Consider the following 14,868-nt stretch of genomic DNA (forward strand, 5'->3'; position numbering starts at 1 on the left):
AGAGATTCAGAGATATTTGTGTACAATTTGATTACATCATTACCAGATTATTTTAATCTGGCATAAAATTCTAACTGAGCCCCATCCAGGACATCAGGGATGGTATTTATCTTCTCCAGTTTCAGTATGTCCCTTGTGTCTTCAACAGAAAGAAACAGGCAGCCATACAGAGCAACTCATCTCATCTCAAGCAAATATTAAAATTAAACAAAGCAGATGAATCATTCCTTAGAAGTCTCATATCCACTTCACTGTCTAAGGTGACGAACTTAGATTTAAACACCTAACTTCTAAACATATAAAATCAACTTAGATGAATTCCACCCTGAGTCTTTTCAGTGGCTTTCTGGCTTTGTCTGAAGGTATCTTGAATGTATGCGATTTCAGTATCTTGCTCAAGAATGGTAACAAAAATGTTTAGACAACGAGGCCCTGTGAACTTTTTTCTTCACACACAATTGTGGCCTTGTAAATCTTTTATTCTGAAAGGATTCTTAGAAGTATTTTTCTTTCAAATTGACTACTCAGGAGTGAGGAGCTGGTGCTCTCTATTGTCGGACTATGACTCTCAATCAGTAATTTGTTAGAAACAAGAGAAAAAAGTGCTATGGCACCCAGCATAACCCAGTTAGCATTGAAGATAAGAGACAATCTTCTGTTCAGCAGCACAAATTTCAGTGCACCAAACTACAATAAGGAGCTGAAGACTTTGCAGTCACCCTTCCAGGCACACATACCATTCATGCTGCATTTTGCCTTGTTCCCATTAGCCTTAACAGGCATGGTGAGCAAAATCACAATTGCAATAACAGCTTTCATTTTGAGGGTGGGGAAGCCCAGCTCCTCTAGCAGCTGTGAGTTAGCCCTCCCATTCAATTGAAAGCGAGCAGTCAGGCCATTCTGCAAATCAGCAATAAACATTATCTAAGAAAAAAATATGACAAGACTTCCCAAGGAGCCTTGATCTTTGCTGTGCTAGATGGTCTACAAAAATATAGGGACAATCACTGCCCAACTGACCCCGTAATCCAAATAAGAACATTTGGTAATGTTTCATTATGGCTGTTAAGTTACACTACATTTTTGATGCCCTGGCAAAGCTTCATATATCACGAACATATTAATAGAATCCCATAAATTTTGCACATCTTTCACTTAACAGAACTTTTATTTCTTAAGCTGTAAAGCACTGAACTTACAATTGTCCACATGAAAAAATACGTTAGCAGTGGAATACTAAAAATACTTGAAAACAATATCACTAAGTATTTCTACAACAATCGTTTACACTGGTCACTATAATAAAATAATTCGCTTTTGTACTCAATGCATTTCTTTTTCCATTGAGTTGGAAGTTAGCACTCTGCTTTCTTTGGATAATAGTTGATATCGCTACAATTAAGCTCATATTTGCTAGACTATTTTTTTATTATCTTATTTGAGTTGAATACAGTCCAAGGTTATGCACGTAACACAAGACATCCAACTTCTTTATGAAAACAATGGAAAGCAGGAAAAAAAAATCAAGAAGCGAGAAAGCACAATTAAAAGCAAGTCAAAACAAACTAAGCCCCACTGTAGGAAGGCAATTTGAATTCTGTAGCTAAGGAGGGACATCGGAATCTGTGTGTCTGACTGCTCCGAGAATGCCAACGTGTCAAACTAAGGACATCAAGGCATCTACTAAATAGCTGCCCGTCAGCTCACGTGTGCAGTAATGCACAATAAAACATGACATTGAGGGGCATTTGTTTGACCAACACTTTTCTGTAGCGCTTAGACAAACAAAAAGTGGAGATGGTGGTTTGATTTTAGCATACATTTTGTAAAGCTCAGTTTGCCGTTGAGATCTACTTATTCATTATTATTTTTCTAATGAGTATCAAGGCCCAACCAATGCCCAAGTAAGCCAAGAACCCACACTGGCTGTTCAGTCTTGTGCGTGCAATAAATTAGTCATGAGGCACACTTCATGCTGAGAGCTATCATGAGCTGGAAGGAAAACTGTTTATACAAGGACTCTTACAGCAACTTGTCCACATGCCAAGGAGAGCCCATATTGGATTAGCAGAGGCGATTATGCCTCAGTGACATTTTTGACAACATCACCCACCCACCTACAGTAATATTAGTCAACTGATTCCCTAAAACCCACCAGGGGCTCAAGTGCTTTCATGCTATGCTGAAACCAACATGACATCAAGTCACCCCTGTGGGTACAAGAGGCAGTCCTCTTATCTTTATCAAGCAGAGTAGGAGAAAGCATGCTCTAGGGAAGCGATCTGCACAGGTATGAAAGAACCACCAAAAAAAACCCTGTGCTCTTCCAGACTGCCACATGCCCTACGGGTCTCGGCAACAAGAAAACTGAGTCTCGCCCACCTCATCACATGAAGACCAGCAGTGTTAGGACAAAGGGAAGCAGAAGAGGAAATCAGATGGAAAAGAGAAAACAAAACCGGGTGGTGGGGGCAGAGAAGAAAAGAGATAAAAAGAGAAAAGCAGTTGCTGAAGATATTTTTTGTTTCCATTCTGTTTGCATGCTCATGTTCATATACTCAAACACCTGGGAGAAAGGAATAACTGAAGGACTGTGGAGTATCTGGGTTCACTGTGACCCATTGCAGAAGGTGCAAACATGGAGCTCTGCGCTGCTTCTTTTGGCAAAGGGGTGCAGGGACAGCCACATTTTTTCCGGAGGGAAGCAGCATCACCTGTGCCTTCACATATAGTAGGGCTATGCCAGTTTTTATCAAACTGTACCAGGTTTGGATTTCAGTAGCATAGCAGGTAACTGAAAGCTTGGGAGTTACACTAAAACAAGCCGTAACTTCAGGTTTTTAACTGAATAGCGAAGGCTGGAGAAGGCATGTATTACACAGTGCACTGAAGGTTGTGCTATTTCAGGCAGCTTCCACTGACAAGATTTCTGTGGAGAGATGGATGTTAGTTATAACCGTCATCCTGAGCAAAACCCCCGCAGAGGGCAGCTGTGCCCACAGGATGAAGCATGTCACTTGTCCACATTCCCAATTTTAAAATGCATCACTGTAAGCTGACATTTAAAGTAAAGGGATAGCCTTAATCGCTCCTATATTAGAAAACCCCTCTGGAATCCGTACCACAAGGGAACGAATGCTGCTGATGCAAAATGCTGCCACGTAACTTCAGACTTCAAATCTGCCAGTAATTCCTTTGGTCCCAGTACTGTCTAAATACCAAGAAGGTTGCCTCCCATCTTACTGCAATGAAATTGATATATGCTGGTGGAAATATCAGTATATTGGACATATCTTGGCAGCTTAAAGAAAATATCTGTCCCCCTATTCATAAAAATGTACCAGACTGAGTACAAAACAGAAGGTTATAGGAGCCAGAAGAATAACATTTCAGTTTAATTTCTGCTCAACACTTAACCCTTTTCTTGTATGACGGTTACAAATCTTCAGTTTGAAAATTACAGATTGGCATAGCTATAAAAACTAGACAGAGACAAAACCTCTCCACAAGTTTACAGAGGAGTGTTTTATAGCCAAGACATGCTTGCCTAAAACCAGCACTTATAGCTTGTGGAGGCAGCATGAAGATTTCAGCAGACAGCAAGTCCCTATCGGAAGAGCACACTGTCTATTTACAATGTACTATACTCAGCTATAGCTCTTTAAAACATTAGGAACTTTTGGGGCAAAGTCCTTTCAAATGCTGACATCTCCTCTCTCAAAATAGTTATCTTGAGCCTGAAGTTCATACTTTATCCTCAAAAAAGCCATTGCCTTCAATAAGAACCTGCCTAGCAAGAATTAACTAAAAATAAAGTCCTTAAATGTGGGGCTGCAGGATTTGGCTCTCAAATATAGAGGAGGTGGGGAGGAACCCAGAGAGCATCTTCCAGGCAGACAAGCTTTCCCAGAAGAACTCTCTGATTTATCAATAAAGGCAGTCACATGAAATTAGGCTGTCAGAACCATGAACAAAGATAAATACTACAGCAATTAGAAAACAGCTAGCCAATGGAAATCTGGTTATTTTCTGTTGAAAAAATGCAGCCTCCTTTTCTGACTCACCGTAATTTCCTGCTCGTAGGTCCAAACACCACAGGCCAGTTCAACACAGAATATAACAAGCAAGCTTCCAAAGTACTGCAGAAAACAGAATAGTCTTGGTTATTTCATCCAGGCTAACCTCAAAAAAAAGAGACTTGAAAATATTAAGGGACATCTCAAAACATCATTAACTTTTCACATGACTGAAGACAAGGAATCTGAAATACATTTTTGTATGCAGCAAACTTTCTAAAATTTTAAGTCGTGGCATTTCTTACTCACTTAACATGAATCATATGAACATTACCATCGGAAAACAAATTCATTTCCTTATTGCCCCAGAGTACAAGGCTATCATTACATATTATGCTAAAGCATTCACAAAGAGGACAGTCTTTTTTCCCCTCATATATGTGAAAAAAAGAAATATTGTTTTGTTCAGTTCTATCCATTCAAGCAACATGACCAGATTATGCTAATAGCCAAAAAGTCGAAGGAAAACAGAATAAAAAAAAAAGATCATTCACAAGATGAAACCAAACAAGGCTCTTGAAAGCTACGTTCTTATCAATTTGTAGGTATTTGAGTCCAGGCATAAGTAGAATCGCAAAACCACTTATGTTGGAAAAAACCTTTAAGATCATTGAGTCCAACCATAAACGTAACCAAGTCCACCACCACTAAACCATGTCCCTAAGTGCCAATGTACAAAAGTTTATTGAGATGGATTGAAATATCTTTGTCTGTTACAAGATCTAACCCTTGAACTATTTAAAAATAGAAAATATGTATATAGCTGTAGAAGCTGTAGAGGTCTTGGTAGTGACAGTTAAACCTGGTCACTACAATTAAAAAGAGTGGGACTACATTCTGTATAGCTTCAACAAATCCTACTTGAAGTGCAGAGCAATGCAGCATGGAAATTAAGACTGCTTAACTAGTGTCTTCTATTAAACAATTTATATTTTATTTAAAGCAAAGGCACAGTTCCATTCATTCTTGAGTCCAAGTCCCCCTTGCTTTCAGTACACAAGACTTGAAATTACAGTCTTCATGGATTTTAATTTTATTTGGAGATCAAAGAAACACTGTCACAATATAATAAATATATAATTCCATTAGCAGGATACATGCCAAAAGGCTTCTAATTTAGTCATTTAATTCTGGGATGTATTTAGGACAGGTATTTAAAAAAAAAAAAAAAAAGAAAAACAAACAAGCAAAACTATCAGCAAGTTTGCTGATGACACCAAGCTGGGAGGTGTGCCTGACACACCAGAAGGCTGTGCCGCCATCCAGCGGGACCTGGACAGGCTGGAGAGTTGGGCGGGGAATAACCTGATGAAATTTAACAAGGGAAAGTGTAGAGTCCTGCATCTGGGCAGGAACAACCCCAGGTTCCAGTATAGGTTGGGAAATTACATATTAGAGAGGAGTGTAGGGGAAAGGGACCTGGGGGTCCTGGTGGACAGCAGGATGACCATGAGCCACCACTGTGCCCTTGTGGCCAGGAAGGCCAATGGCATCCTGGGGTGTATTAGAAGGGGGGTGGCTAGTAGATCGAGAGAGGTCCTCCTTCCCCTCTACTCTGCCCTGGTGAGACCACATCTGGAATATTGTGTCCAGTTCTGGGCCCCTCAGTTCCAGAAGGACAGGGAACTGCTGGAGAGGGTCCAGCGTAGGGCAACAAAGATGATTAAGGGAGTGGAGCACCTCCCTTATGAAGAAAGGCTGAGGGAGCTGGGGCTCTTTAGTTTGGAGAAGAGGAGACTAAAGGGGGACCTCATTAATGTTTATAAATATATAAAGGGTGAGTGCCATGAGGATGGAGCCAGGCTCTTCTCGGTGGCAAACAATGATAGGACTAGGGGTAACGGGATCAAGCTGGAACACAAGAGGTTCCGCTTAAATTTGAGAAAAAACTTCTTCTCAGTGAGGGTGACAGAGCACTGGAACAGGCTGCCCAGGCAGGTTGTGGAGTCTCCTTCTCTGGAGACATTCAAAACCCGCCTGGACATGTTCCTGTGCGACCTCACTTAGGTGTTGGTGCTCCAAGCAGGGGGATTGGACTAGATGATCTTTTGAGGTCCCTTCCAATCCCAAACATACTGTGTGATACTGTGATACTGTGAAAACAAACAAAAATCCCACATATGTACTGGGGGCAACTGGTTTGTTGGTTGGTTGGTTTTTTTTTTTTTTTGTTGAAAGATCAATAAGCTGTATTATTTAAAACAGAGAATATAAATCTGCAAGTTTTAGGATTTAATAGTCATCTACACGTCATCTTTTTCATTCACTCAATCTGGAACTGAGAAATTCACAGACACTTTGGTAGCTGCTAAACAGCATCTTGCCTTTACTTCTACTTGCTGACCAAATCTAACTCCCTGAATTAGGTTTCTAGACACAAACAGCCAAATTAAAGATGTGCATGTAAAAATATGCATGTTAATTTTCAAGAGAAATTTGCACCCTCCCATCCACAAAGGTCTGTTCAATAAAGATGGTGTCAAAAGAAGAGGTCCTGTTTTATGGGTCTCCACCACATTACGTTGCATCTTCACAATCATTACAGCTGAACAACACAGCACATATCCTTACAAATCAATACTGTCAGTGCACGCAGAGCTCCAGTACAGGCCTTCAATAACCAATATGTCCATCCTTTAAAGGTCTAAAGAGGATAAAAGTCTGAGCTGCATCTTATAAGAAAAATGATGCTTTCTCTAAAAAATAAATTCATGAGCTTCTAGGCAATGTATTCACTATCACTGTAGTGCCTGCAAGTTATGCAAAGGGATCTTTAAAAAAAACATGGAAATCTCCTTTGAAAAGTATTCCCTTCAAAAGAGGGAAAGACTGCCACTTTTCAGCTCTTTTAAGTCACGCAAAAAATGTTTAAGGACATTATGGTTAAAAGCAAACTTGAGTTCTCAGTTGTCTAAGAAAATTTCAGTGGTTTTATACTCTAACTGAATAACAATGCTGGGACTGCCTGCTATCCCCAAATCTTACACAAAACTTACTGATGATGGTGAAGGCAATACATCTGGGGGTGTATGTGTGGCATGCTCTGGAAAAATCTTAATTTGCAGTTCCATGTAACATTCCTTCACCAACGTTAATGCTGAAACTTTCTCATTTTTGTCAGCACACAGTTAAGAAAATTTCTGGTAGCAGTTGAAGACAGAAAAGCCAAACCCAAGATTTTCTCCAGTTACTGAATACAGTCTGGGATAGAAAACTGTTTAGCCAGATTTACACATAAACCACTTCTGGGTCTGTGAGGAACTGAGCAGTCCTGACTCCAGCTACATCTGGACACTTCAGGACACTGCAAAAATCAAGCCTTCTGTCCTGAGAAAGCACATCTTCTATCCCTAAGGCAAAAGACAAGAAAAGACAGAAAGCACATGAAAGCACATGCTAAGAACGGAGCAGCTGCAGGGACACCAAACTTGCACACAGGAGCTTCAGTTTCACCCTGCTATTGAACAGAAATATTATACCTCTCTCTAAATGCAATGGTTTGCAAAACAAATAGTTCTTATGTAAGTTGTGTGGGGAAAAAAAAAAAAAAACACAACTCTCTAACCATTATTTAAATTTATTACCCTTAATTTCGATCTTCCAAATACAGAAATTATTATTGGCTTCAATGCTTATTCCTTGTCCCCAATTAAATTCCCACAGGAGTCTGAATGCCAAATGCATCTTCTTGCATTTACACACTTCTGCTTTTTGCCAGAAATAGGGACTTGGTTTTGAAGCAAGACTTAATATTTCTTCTTAGGAGCTGATTGGCTACATTTTGTAAAGGAGACTAACTCCCTGAGGAACACCATTGTGCATCATGCTCAAAACCACACCAGCTGGTTGCTGATATTACCTTCTACAGCACATCTCCTTCAGAGCACTCTTGGCTACTGCTATTTATACTATGGTTTTTGTTTGTTTGTTTAGGTCTTGTTTGGTTCTGGGTTTTGTTTGTTTGTTTTGGCAGGGAGAAGGTAGGATAGAGGCAGGCACAGAAGGGAGAAAGCAGATTTGCAAAGATACCTACAGGTTATCATAAAATAACAAAATCTATGAGCATATAAGTATTTAATGCATAGCCACAATCACTTCAAGAACTAGAAACCTTTTATATGGCAAATCCCACAGACTTTTAACACCTCTGTAGGCAATTGCTAATCACTGTCATTCACTAGTCAGACTACGCAAAGTGAGAAAACTGAAGTGGTGCCTTCACCCTGTACCAAACCCCACAGAGTCAGGTTCACTGAAGGATTTCCTCCAGCAAGGATGTGAAAAAGTTAAAATGTTGGTTCCTTGAGAGAAACTGAATGACTGAAATGCTAGTAGAAAACACTCTTTTGAGAGTAACAAATCAATGTAAAAACATTTGCCAATTAAAAAAAAAAAATGCAGTAGACATTTACTGCTCCTCACTAAGTCACAGACACATATGGCCGAGATCCTAAACTTCAGCATCCCTGCAGTGTCAAATGGATGTTGTCAATTAGCAGGAACTGGTTCTCCTGCAACCTCCTCATTAAGCTTGCTCACCACCACCGCTGGCCACAGGGGAGGAAGGCAGGCAGGCAGCAGCTTTCCAACAGAAGCATCTCCTCTAATACCTGGAGCCTTGCACAAGCCCCTGAATTATTTTCGGCTGCAACAGATGGGTATGTGTGCGTGGCTCCCTCCCCAGAGCACAGAGCTGCAGCACTAACAGCCTGCAGAGGCTTAAACGACTGTATTTTTCCAGTACATCAGTCCTGAAATGGAGGTGAAGGAACTAGGGACTGGAGTTGAGCAGAATCCTGTTCCCCTCCTTTCTTGTGCAAGAGAGTAAACAGGAAAGAAGTGAGAACAGAAACAAAGTTGTTACTGTGAGAACAACTTTCAGATAAATGTAGAAAAGACAGAGGGATGAAAGGCAAAGGAAAGATATTAAAGACATTCCCTACGTAATCACCAGACTCTGTTCTTCTGGAATACCCTTCATGTCGTACAGATGTAAATGGCACCACAGTCAACATCCTCATCCCGCCCTGAAACCTCGAAAGCAGAAACCACACACATCAACAGCACAGAAACCCACCACAATGGATGGCACCTGCTAGTGCAGAGATCACACTCAGCAGCTACAAATCACAACAGCCTCCAGAGAGGTCTGGCTCTGGTGCAAGTCAGGCAACCATAAGTCCACTCTAGGGAACTGACATACAAAACAGAAAAGATGGTGGCATAGTGGAACATACCAAATGGAAACCCAATGATGATAGAATTCAACCACAGAGTGGAGATAAACATCAAGCAAATAATCAAATACAGGAAAAAAAGAAATCAAAAATGAAGACTAGGTTGAAGTAATAGGTTTTGTGCTATCAGAACCTCATAAAGCACTAGAAAGGTTCACGGTATTTTCAAATACGCACTTAAAAATCAAAATAATTCAAAACTACTTTTAGAAATATCTGTATGGACTGTCTAAATACAATGAAAAGTTTTAGTCTGAATAAAATTCCTGCACACCCCAGTGGCATCCCATAAGAGGGCACAAGCTACACATATGCCAGCGCTCCATACATGGAGCATATATACCCTGGCATGTGCCCAAAATGTCTTCCTTTATCTCTACCTAAGGCTAAAATCGGAACTACAGAATTAATTTATCCTAATTTAATTATGACAGGTTTTTTGCCATTCTATTTGTTCTACCAAACTAAGCAAATGACAACCACCAAACAGATTACAGGAACACATTTCTTTCTTGATCATCTCAACCATTTAGATACAAACACAAATAAGAATAGAAAACGCAAGCATGAAATAACTATTACTGAAACTAAGATATTTTGCATTTGTTTAAAAGCTGTTTGTTCCAACAATTCCCATTTTGTTGAGAGAGTAAGGGTGAACAGCACACACATGAAGTGCCTCTCAACATAAATCCCTCCCTCATGGCTTCCTATCCTGCAGAGAACAGGATTTTTTTCTTTTGCAATTGTAGGCAGGGAAGGATATAAAACATGAAGCACGTTTTTTGTTTTTTGCAGAGATGTAATACAAAACTCTTGTTGTAGTTCTAGAGATTGTTTTGTTTGTCTTGAATTTGCCACCAATTCCTGCAATGACTGACTTAGTAATATAATTTGTCTATGCTTTTCAGGTGACAGATGAAAAGAATTGGTGAAAAACAACCTTCTGTTTCTGTTACAAATATGGCAACAAGACAATGGAAAAACTGGCACTTTGGAAAACACAGTATATGGATGGAGTTTGTAAAAATTTTGCTGCTTGTCCTACCCCACTTGCCATTTTAAATGCCCTTCTACAAATTATTTCCAAGAAAACGGAGTTTTCCAGAGATTTTTTGACACTGCAAATATTAAATTCTAATTACATTTAGCAAAGGAAAACTACAGTTAAAACTCTATTGTCCTGCAGTAGTCTCCTTCACATTGCCTCGACTACTGCACTGAATATCACGTGCCCTATTATCAGCCACTGCGATAATCCCACTGGCACAGAAACAAAAGCCACCTGACTGTGCTCTGAGGATGCCCTTCCAAACCCCAGTGTGAGAATTATGCCAGAAATGAAGCTACAAGCAGGAAACCTCATAGAAATTTGGTGACTTGGGGTACTCAGTGACCAACAAGTCACTACGGCCCTCTGGTGCAAAGCAGCCCAGGCAGGTAAGGGCAGCCATATTACAAAGCCATGAATACCCAACTATGTTCCTGAAGTGGTACCACATGGGGTTTTTGCTGGTTTTAGTGATTTATTTCAGCTATGACCTACAGAATCATAGACTCATTTAGGCTGGAAAAGACCTTTAAGGTCCAATCATAAACCAAACACTGACAAGTCTACCACTAAACCATGTCCCTGAAGCACAACATCTACACATCTTCAAATACCTCCAAGGATGGAGAATCAACCCCTTCCCTGGACCTACAGAATGCCTCACCACCACTCAGTCACTATAACCTGTAAAATCAGTGGGTGATTAGCCCACACATATGGAGAATCAGAGATCTGGGCACATGCCCAGTCATGCTCTCATGATCCTGCTCGTACCAAACGTGGAATGATCATTTTGTTTGCAGTTTGGAAGCGTGATCTGGAAGCAAGAGTCTAGGCAGCTCACAAAAACACAAACTGAGAGAGGGTTCTGCAGCAACCCAAATTTCATCAGAACTAGAAAGGCACAAGAGTGGCTTAATTCATCTTTTTCTTCTCTCAGACCTTTTGGTCAGCATGCTGCACGTTGCTCCTGTTACTGGGAGTAGGACCCTATTTCATCCATTCTGACAGCTTCCCAGTTAACTACTGTCATCCTAGAAAACCTGAAAAGACTTCATAGTCTACTAAATTCAACCCCAGAGAACAAATCTATCCCATCACACAACATACTCAAAATATTGGCAGCTAATTACGCTCATTGCCAGACAGTGAGAAAGCAAAAGAGCATTCTGTATGTGAAAGTAAATGGCACTGGCAGGCAGGAGCTAATGACTGGAGTCAGGGGTTGCAGCATGGTGAAGAAAAGTGATAGTATGGGGGGTGTTGCAGCTTTTGGAGCATCCAATCTATAAGACTGTAGGAATCCTTCAATTTTTGAGCAAATGTCCCTTTCTTTGAAGGATCAGTGTACTTATTAATGAATCATCATTCATATGCTCTGTATTTCACTTATTTTTTTCAAGCTTTACCACTCTCCTCCCAAAAGTTTCTATTTACTCCCAGAAGATCTAAAACTACTTTTTTTTTCCTTCCCTCAGACTCAAGAAAAACCACAAACCTTATGTCAGAGCAAATGAAGAGTAGCTGATCAACAAGTCCAGCCTCCTCAAACTTGCTGGCTGGTGCTCACGCCACCTTTCAGGGCAACATGGTCCATATGGCAAGAGAAGCAAGGAAAGCTCTGGGAGTGAAGGGCAGGGGCTGAAGGAGACTCCAAGGGTAAGGCAGCTGCAGAATTAAACCTTACAGGAATCTCTAAAAGACCAGAGTATATGGTATGTAAAGGAGATGCCAGAAGATTTTCAGAGGGTTATGCATAGTATTTCCCAATGGCTAACAGCCTGAGACCATCAGCCTTGTTCTCCTGAGACACGAGCCATCCAGACATCTGTCTGCACCCTGAGAAACATCAGATGACCACCACTGCTGCATCACCAATGGGAACCAGACTCTTTCTGTGCAAAACCTAATAAAAAGTCCTCCCTCCTTCAGTAAGTTACAAGCTATGGTTCCCTTTACTTCTGTTACAGTTTAAAAACAAGGTTATTTTGATTATTAATCTAGTTATCCTTTTTAAAAACAGAGCAAAAACTCATTAAATGGAGGCAGACAAGCTGCACGGAAAACCAAAATCCTCTTGTTTATCCACTCAAGCAGCACAAACTTTCCCCTGCCCCCCTTCATCCCTCCCCAGCTCTCTCAGCCCTGCCCTGAAGGGATTAACAGTTCATTTATCATTTTGATTTAGAAATTGGTTTACTCACTTGACAATGCAGAAATTTGAGAGATGCAGGCACAAGTCAACAAGAAAATGGGCTGAAACCACCACCTTAACAACATTAGCTACTGAATGCCATCCAGTGCTTCAAAATACATACATTCCACTGCAAATTTATCAAATATCTCTGTTATTTTAGATTTGGTTTCCCAGATCACAACATTTTATCGAAATGTCTTAAAGCCTGTGACCTTTGCAAAGTCCAAGTTTTATATAAATAGTTACCACTTTTTCAAAAACCTTTAAGTAATTTTCTTAATCAACTCTTTTTATGGCAATGAACATTTTAATTTTCTAAGGTACGTGTTCAAGTTCGTTTGAAAAACTAAAAATTATTTATGAATAGTTAGAACTTTTTTCACAGCTTCGATTCTTCTGTGAGATATTAATGATTGGTTTTAAATTTTTTACTTTAATGGTTAATCTTTGCTTATAAAAGGAAACATGTATTACTTTGGAAATAAGCAAATGCACACTTCAGACAATTATTAGGATTTATTTGCCCAAGGTTCAATTACCTCAAGTCAATGAACTCCAAGGAATATGGGTCGCTGCAAGGTCATGGTAAAGTACTGCACAGGACACAGGTAAAAATAGATGTTAGACCACAATTTCCTCAGGGCTTATGATATTCCCTTCACCCTTCTTCTCCGCTTATTTCATAGGATTTATACGAGAAACTAAGGTTTCTCATTCCACACAGATTTTTGAAACACAGCCATCTTCATCTGCCTACCCCCTACTAAGGAAATTAAACACTATAAAAATGCTGCTTTGGTCAAGAAAATCCAATTCAGTAATGATACACACAATAACTCTGCCTCAAAACGTCCCCAAAACACTTAAGACATTCACAATTTTGAGTGGAAAAGTGTTCTTCTCAGGTACAAAACCCATACTGCAGCGCCTGCGCACACACACAGTAAAGTGTCTCTGTGGTTAATTAGTCATAAGGGCAAGATTAGGCACAAAAAAAAGATGCATTTACCTGACCAAACACCCACTCCATACTCAGTTTGTGGCAACAAGAATGCAGTTGAACCACAGCATCAAGACATGTCCCACTGGTGGGGCTGGGCTGCATTTCAGACCAGACACAGAGCTCTGGCTGGGCTTTGAGGGTCTGTTTACTCACTTATTCCTTCCCTACTCTCAGGGACTCTCCTGTTCCCTATTTCTTTCAGTGCAGAAAAAAACAAAACAAACAAACAAACAGAAACAACACACATGCGCGCACGCGCCCCCTCTCCCCCCAAAAAAGAAAAAAACATACAACAAAAACCCCCAAACTGGGCAAACAAGCAAAGAGAGAAGAGGAGCTGCGGAGGACAGAGGGAAAAAACAAAGCACAGCACTTTGGCAGCAAGACCATACATCATCTCAGCAGATGCCCATCTTCTCAGTCAAGATGCGTCCCTTCTCCTCACCCTGGTGTCACGCACAGCTCTCTAGCATCACAAACCCCAGTCCCCTGAACCTATGTCACATCAGTCCCTGTCCTTTCAATAGCTTCCTGGAACTACTTCCATCATTCCACTTCAACAACCTTTCTATTACTACCTCCCCTCCTCTATTCACCAGGGAGTACCCTTCCAGGGATTTTTTTCAGCTCTGGTGCCACTTCAGTCTTTACTACTGCCCTGGGCATCCATGACTCTCAGGAACTTGGAGAGAGGATGCAATACTAACAGTGTAACAAGCGAGAATGGGGGAAAACTGGAAAAAAAGGAAGATACTAGAAACAAGGTTTGCTCCAAAAGTTTTGCATCATGAGGTGGCGCCTAGTAAAACCACTACTCAGGGCATGCATCTCAAGCGTGTGCAGAGTAGTCACCCCCATCATGTGAGCCTGAAAGTACAACATGCAGTGAAAAGTGTGTCACAAAAGTCCAGTCAGCATGTTTCATACTGGAACAATGAAATGGCAACTGTCAACCTTTTAACTTCGCACTATACCTTTTTCCGAAAAGCTGATCAAGTGGCTCTTCTCTGTTGCAGAAGTATGCAAAAAAAGCCTCCAAAAAACACACCATGTCACAATTTTAATTGATGGCATCATAACTGCACTGTCCAACCTTGTCAAAGACGTTTCTCTGAATAGCTCTCAAGGGGCTGGATAGTTGTTACTTGGAACCGCCAGGTAACAGCCTCAAGCAGGACAGTGCTGCTTCTGCCCTGGTACAACACAGCTGTGTGTCCAAGGCAGCTGCCAGGGTGAGGGAAGCTGATCATCACCGTGAGCACAGCAAACATTTGGATTTAAGCCAAGCATTTGCAAGAAGACCT

At 40.7% G+C, this 14,868-nt stretch overlaps 1 protein-coding gene across 4 annotated transcripts in view; it reads right to left on the minus strand.

The window, feature by feature from the left end:
* Positions 1-14,868, minus strand: part of TSPAN12 (tetraspanin 12) — a 48,313-nt gene that overhangs the window by 12,193 nt on the left and 21,252 nt on the right. For all 4 annotated transcript variants that reach the window (XM_065048823.1, XM_065048825.1, XM_065048826.1 and 1 more), the window contains one exon: positions 4,065-4,139. In XM_065048823.1, coding sequence (XP_064904895.1) covers positions 4,065-4,139 — 75 coding nt within the window. The remainder of the gene's footprint in view (positions 1-4,064; positions 4,140-14,868) is intronic.

Source organism: Columba livia, chromosome 1 (genome assembly GCF_036013475.1).
Source record: "Columba livia isolate bColLiv1 breed racing homer chromosome 1, bColLiv1.pat.W.v2, whole genome shotgun sequence".
NCBI classification, from domain to species: domain Eukaryota; kingdom Metazoa; phylum Chordata; class Aves; order Columbiformes; family Columbidae; genus Columba; species Columba livia.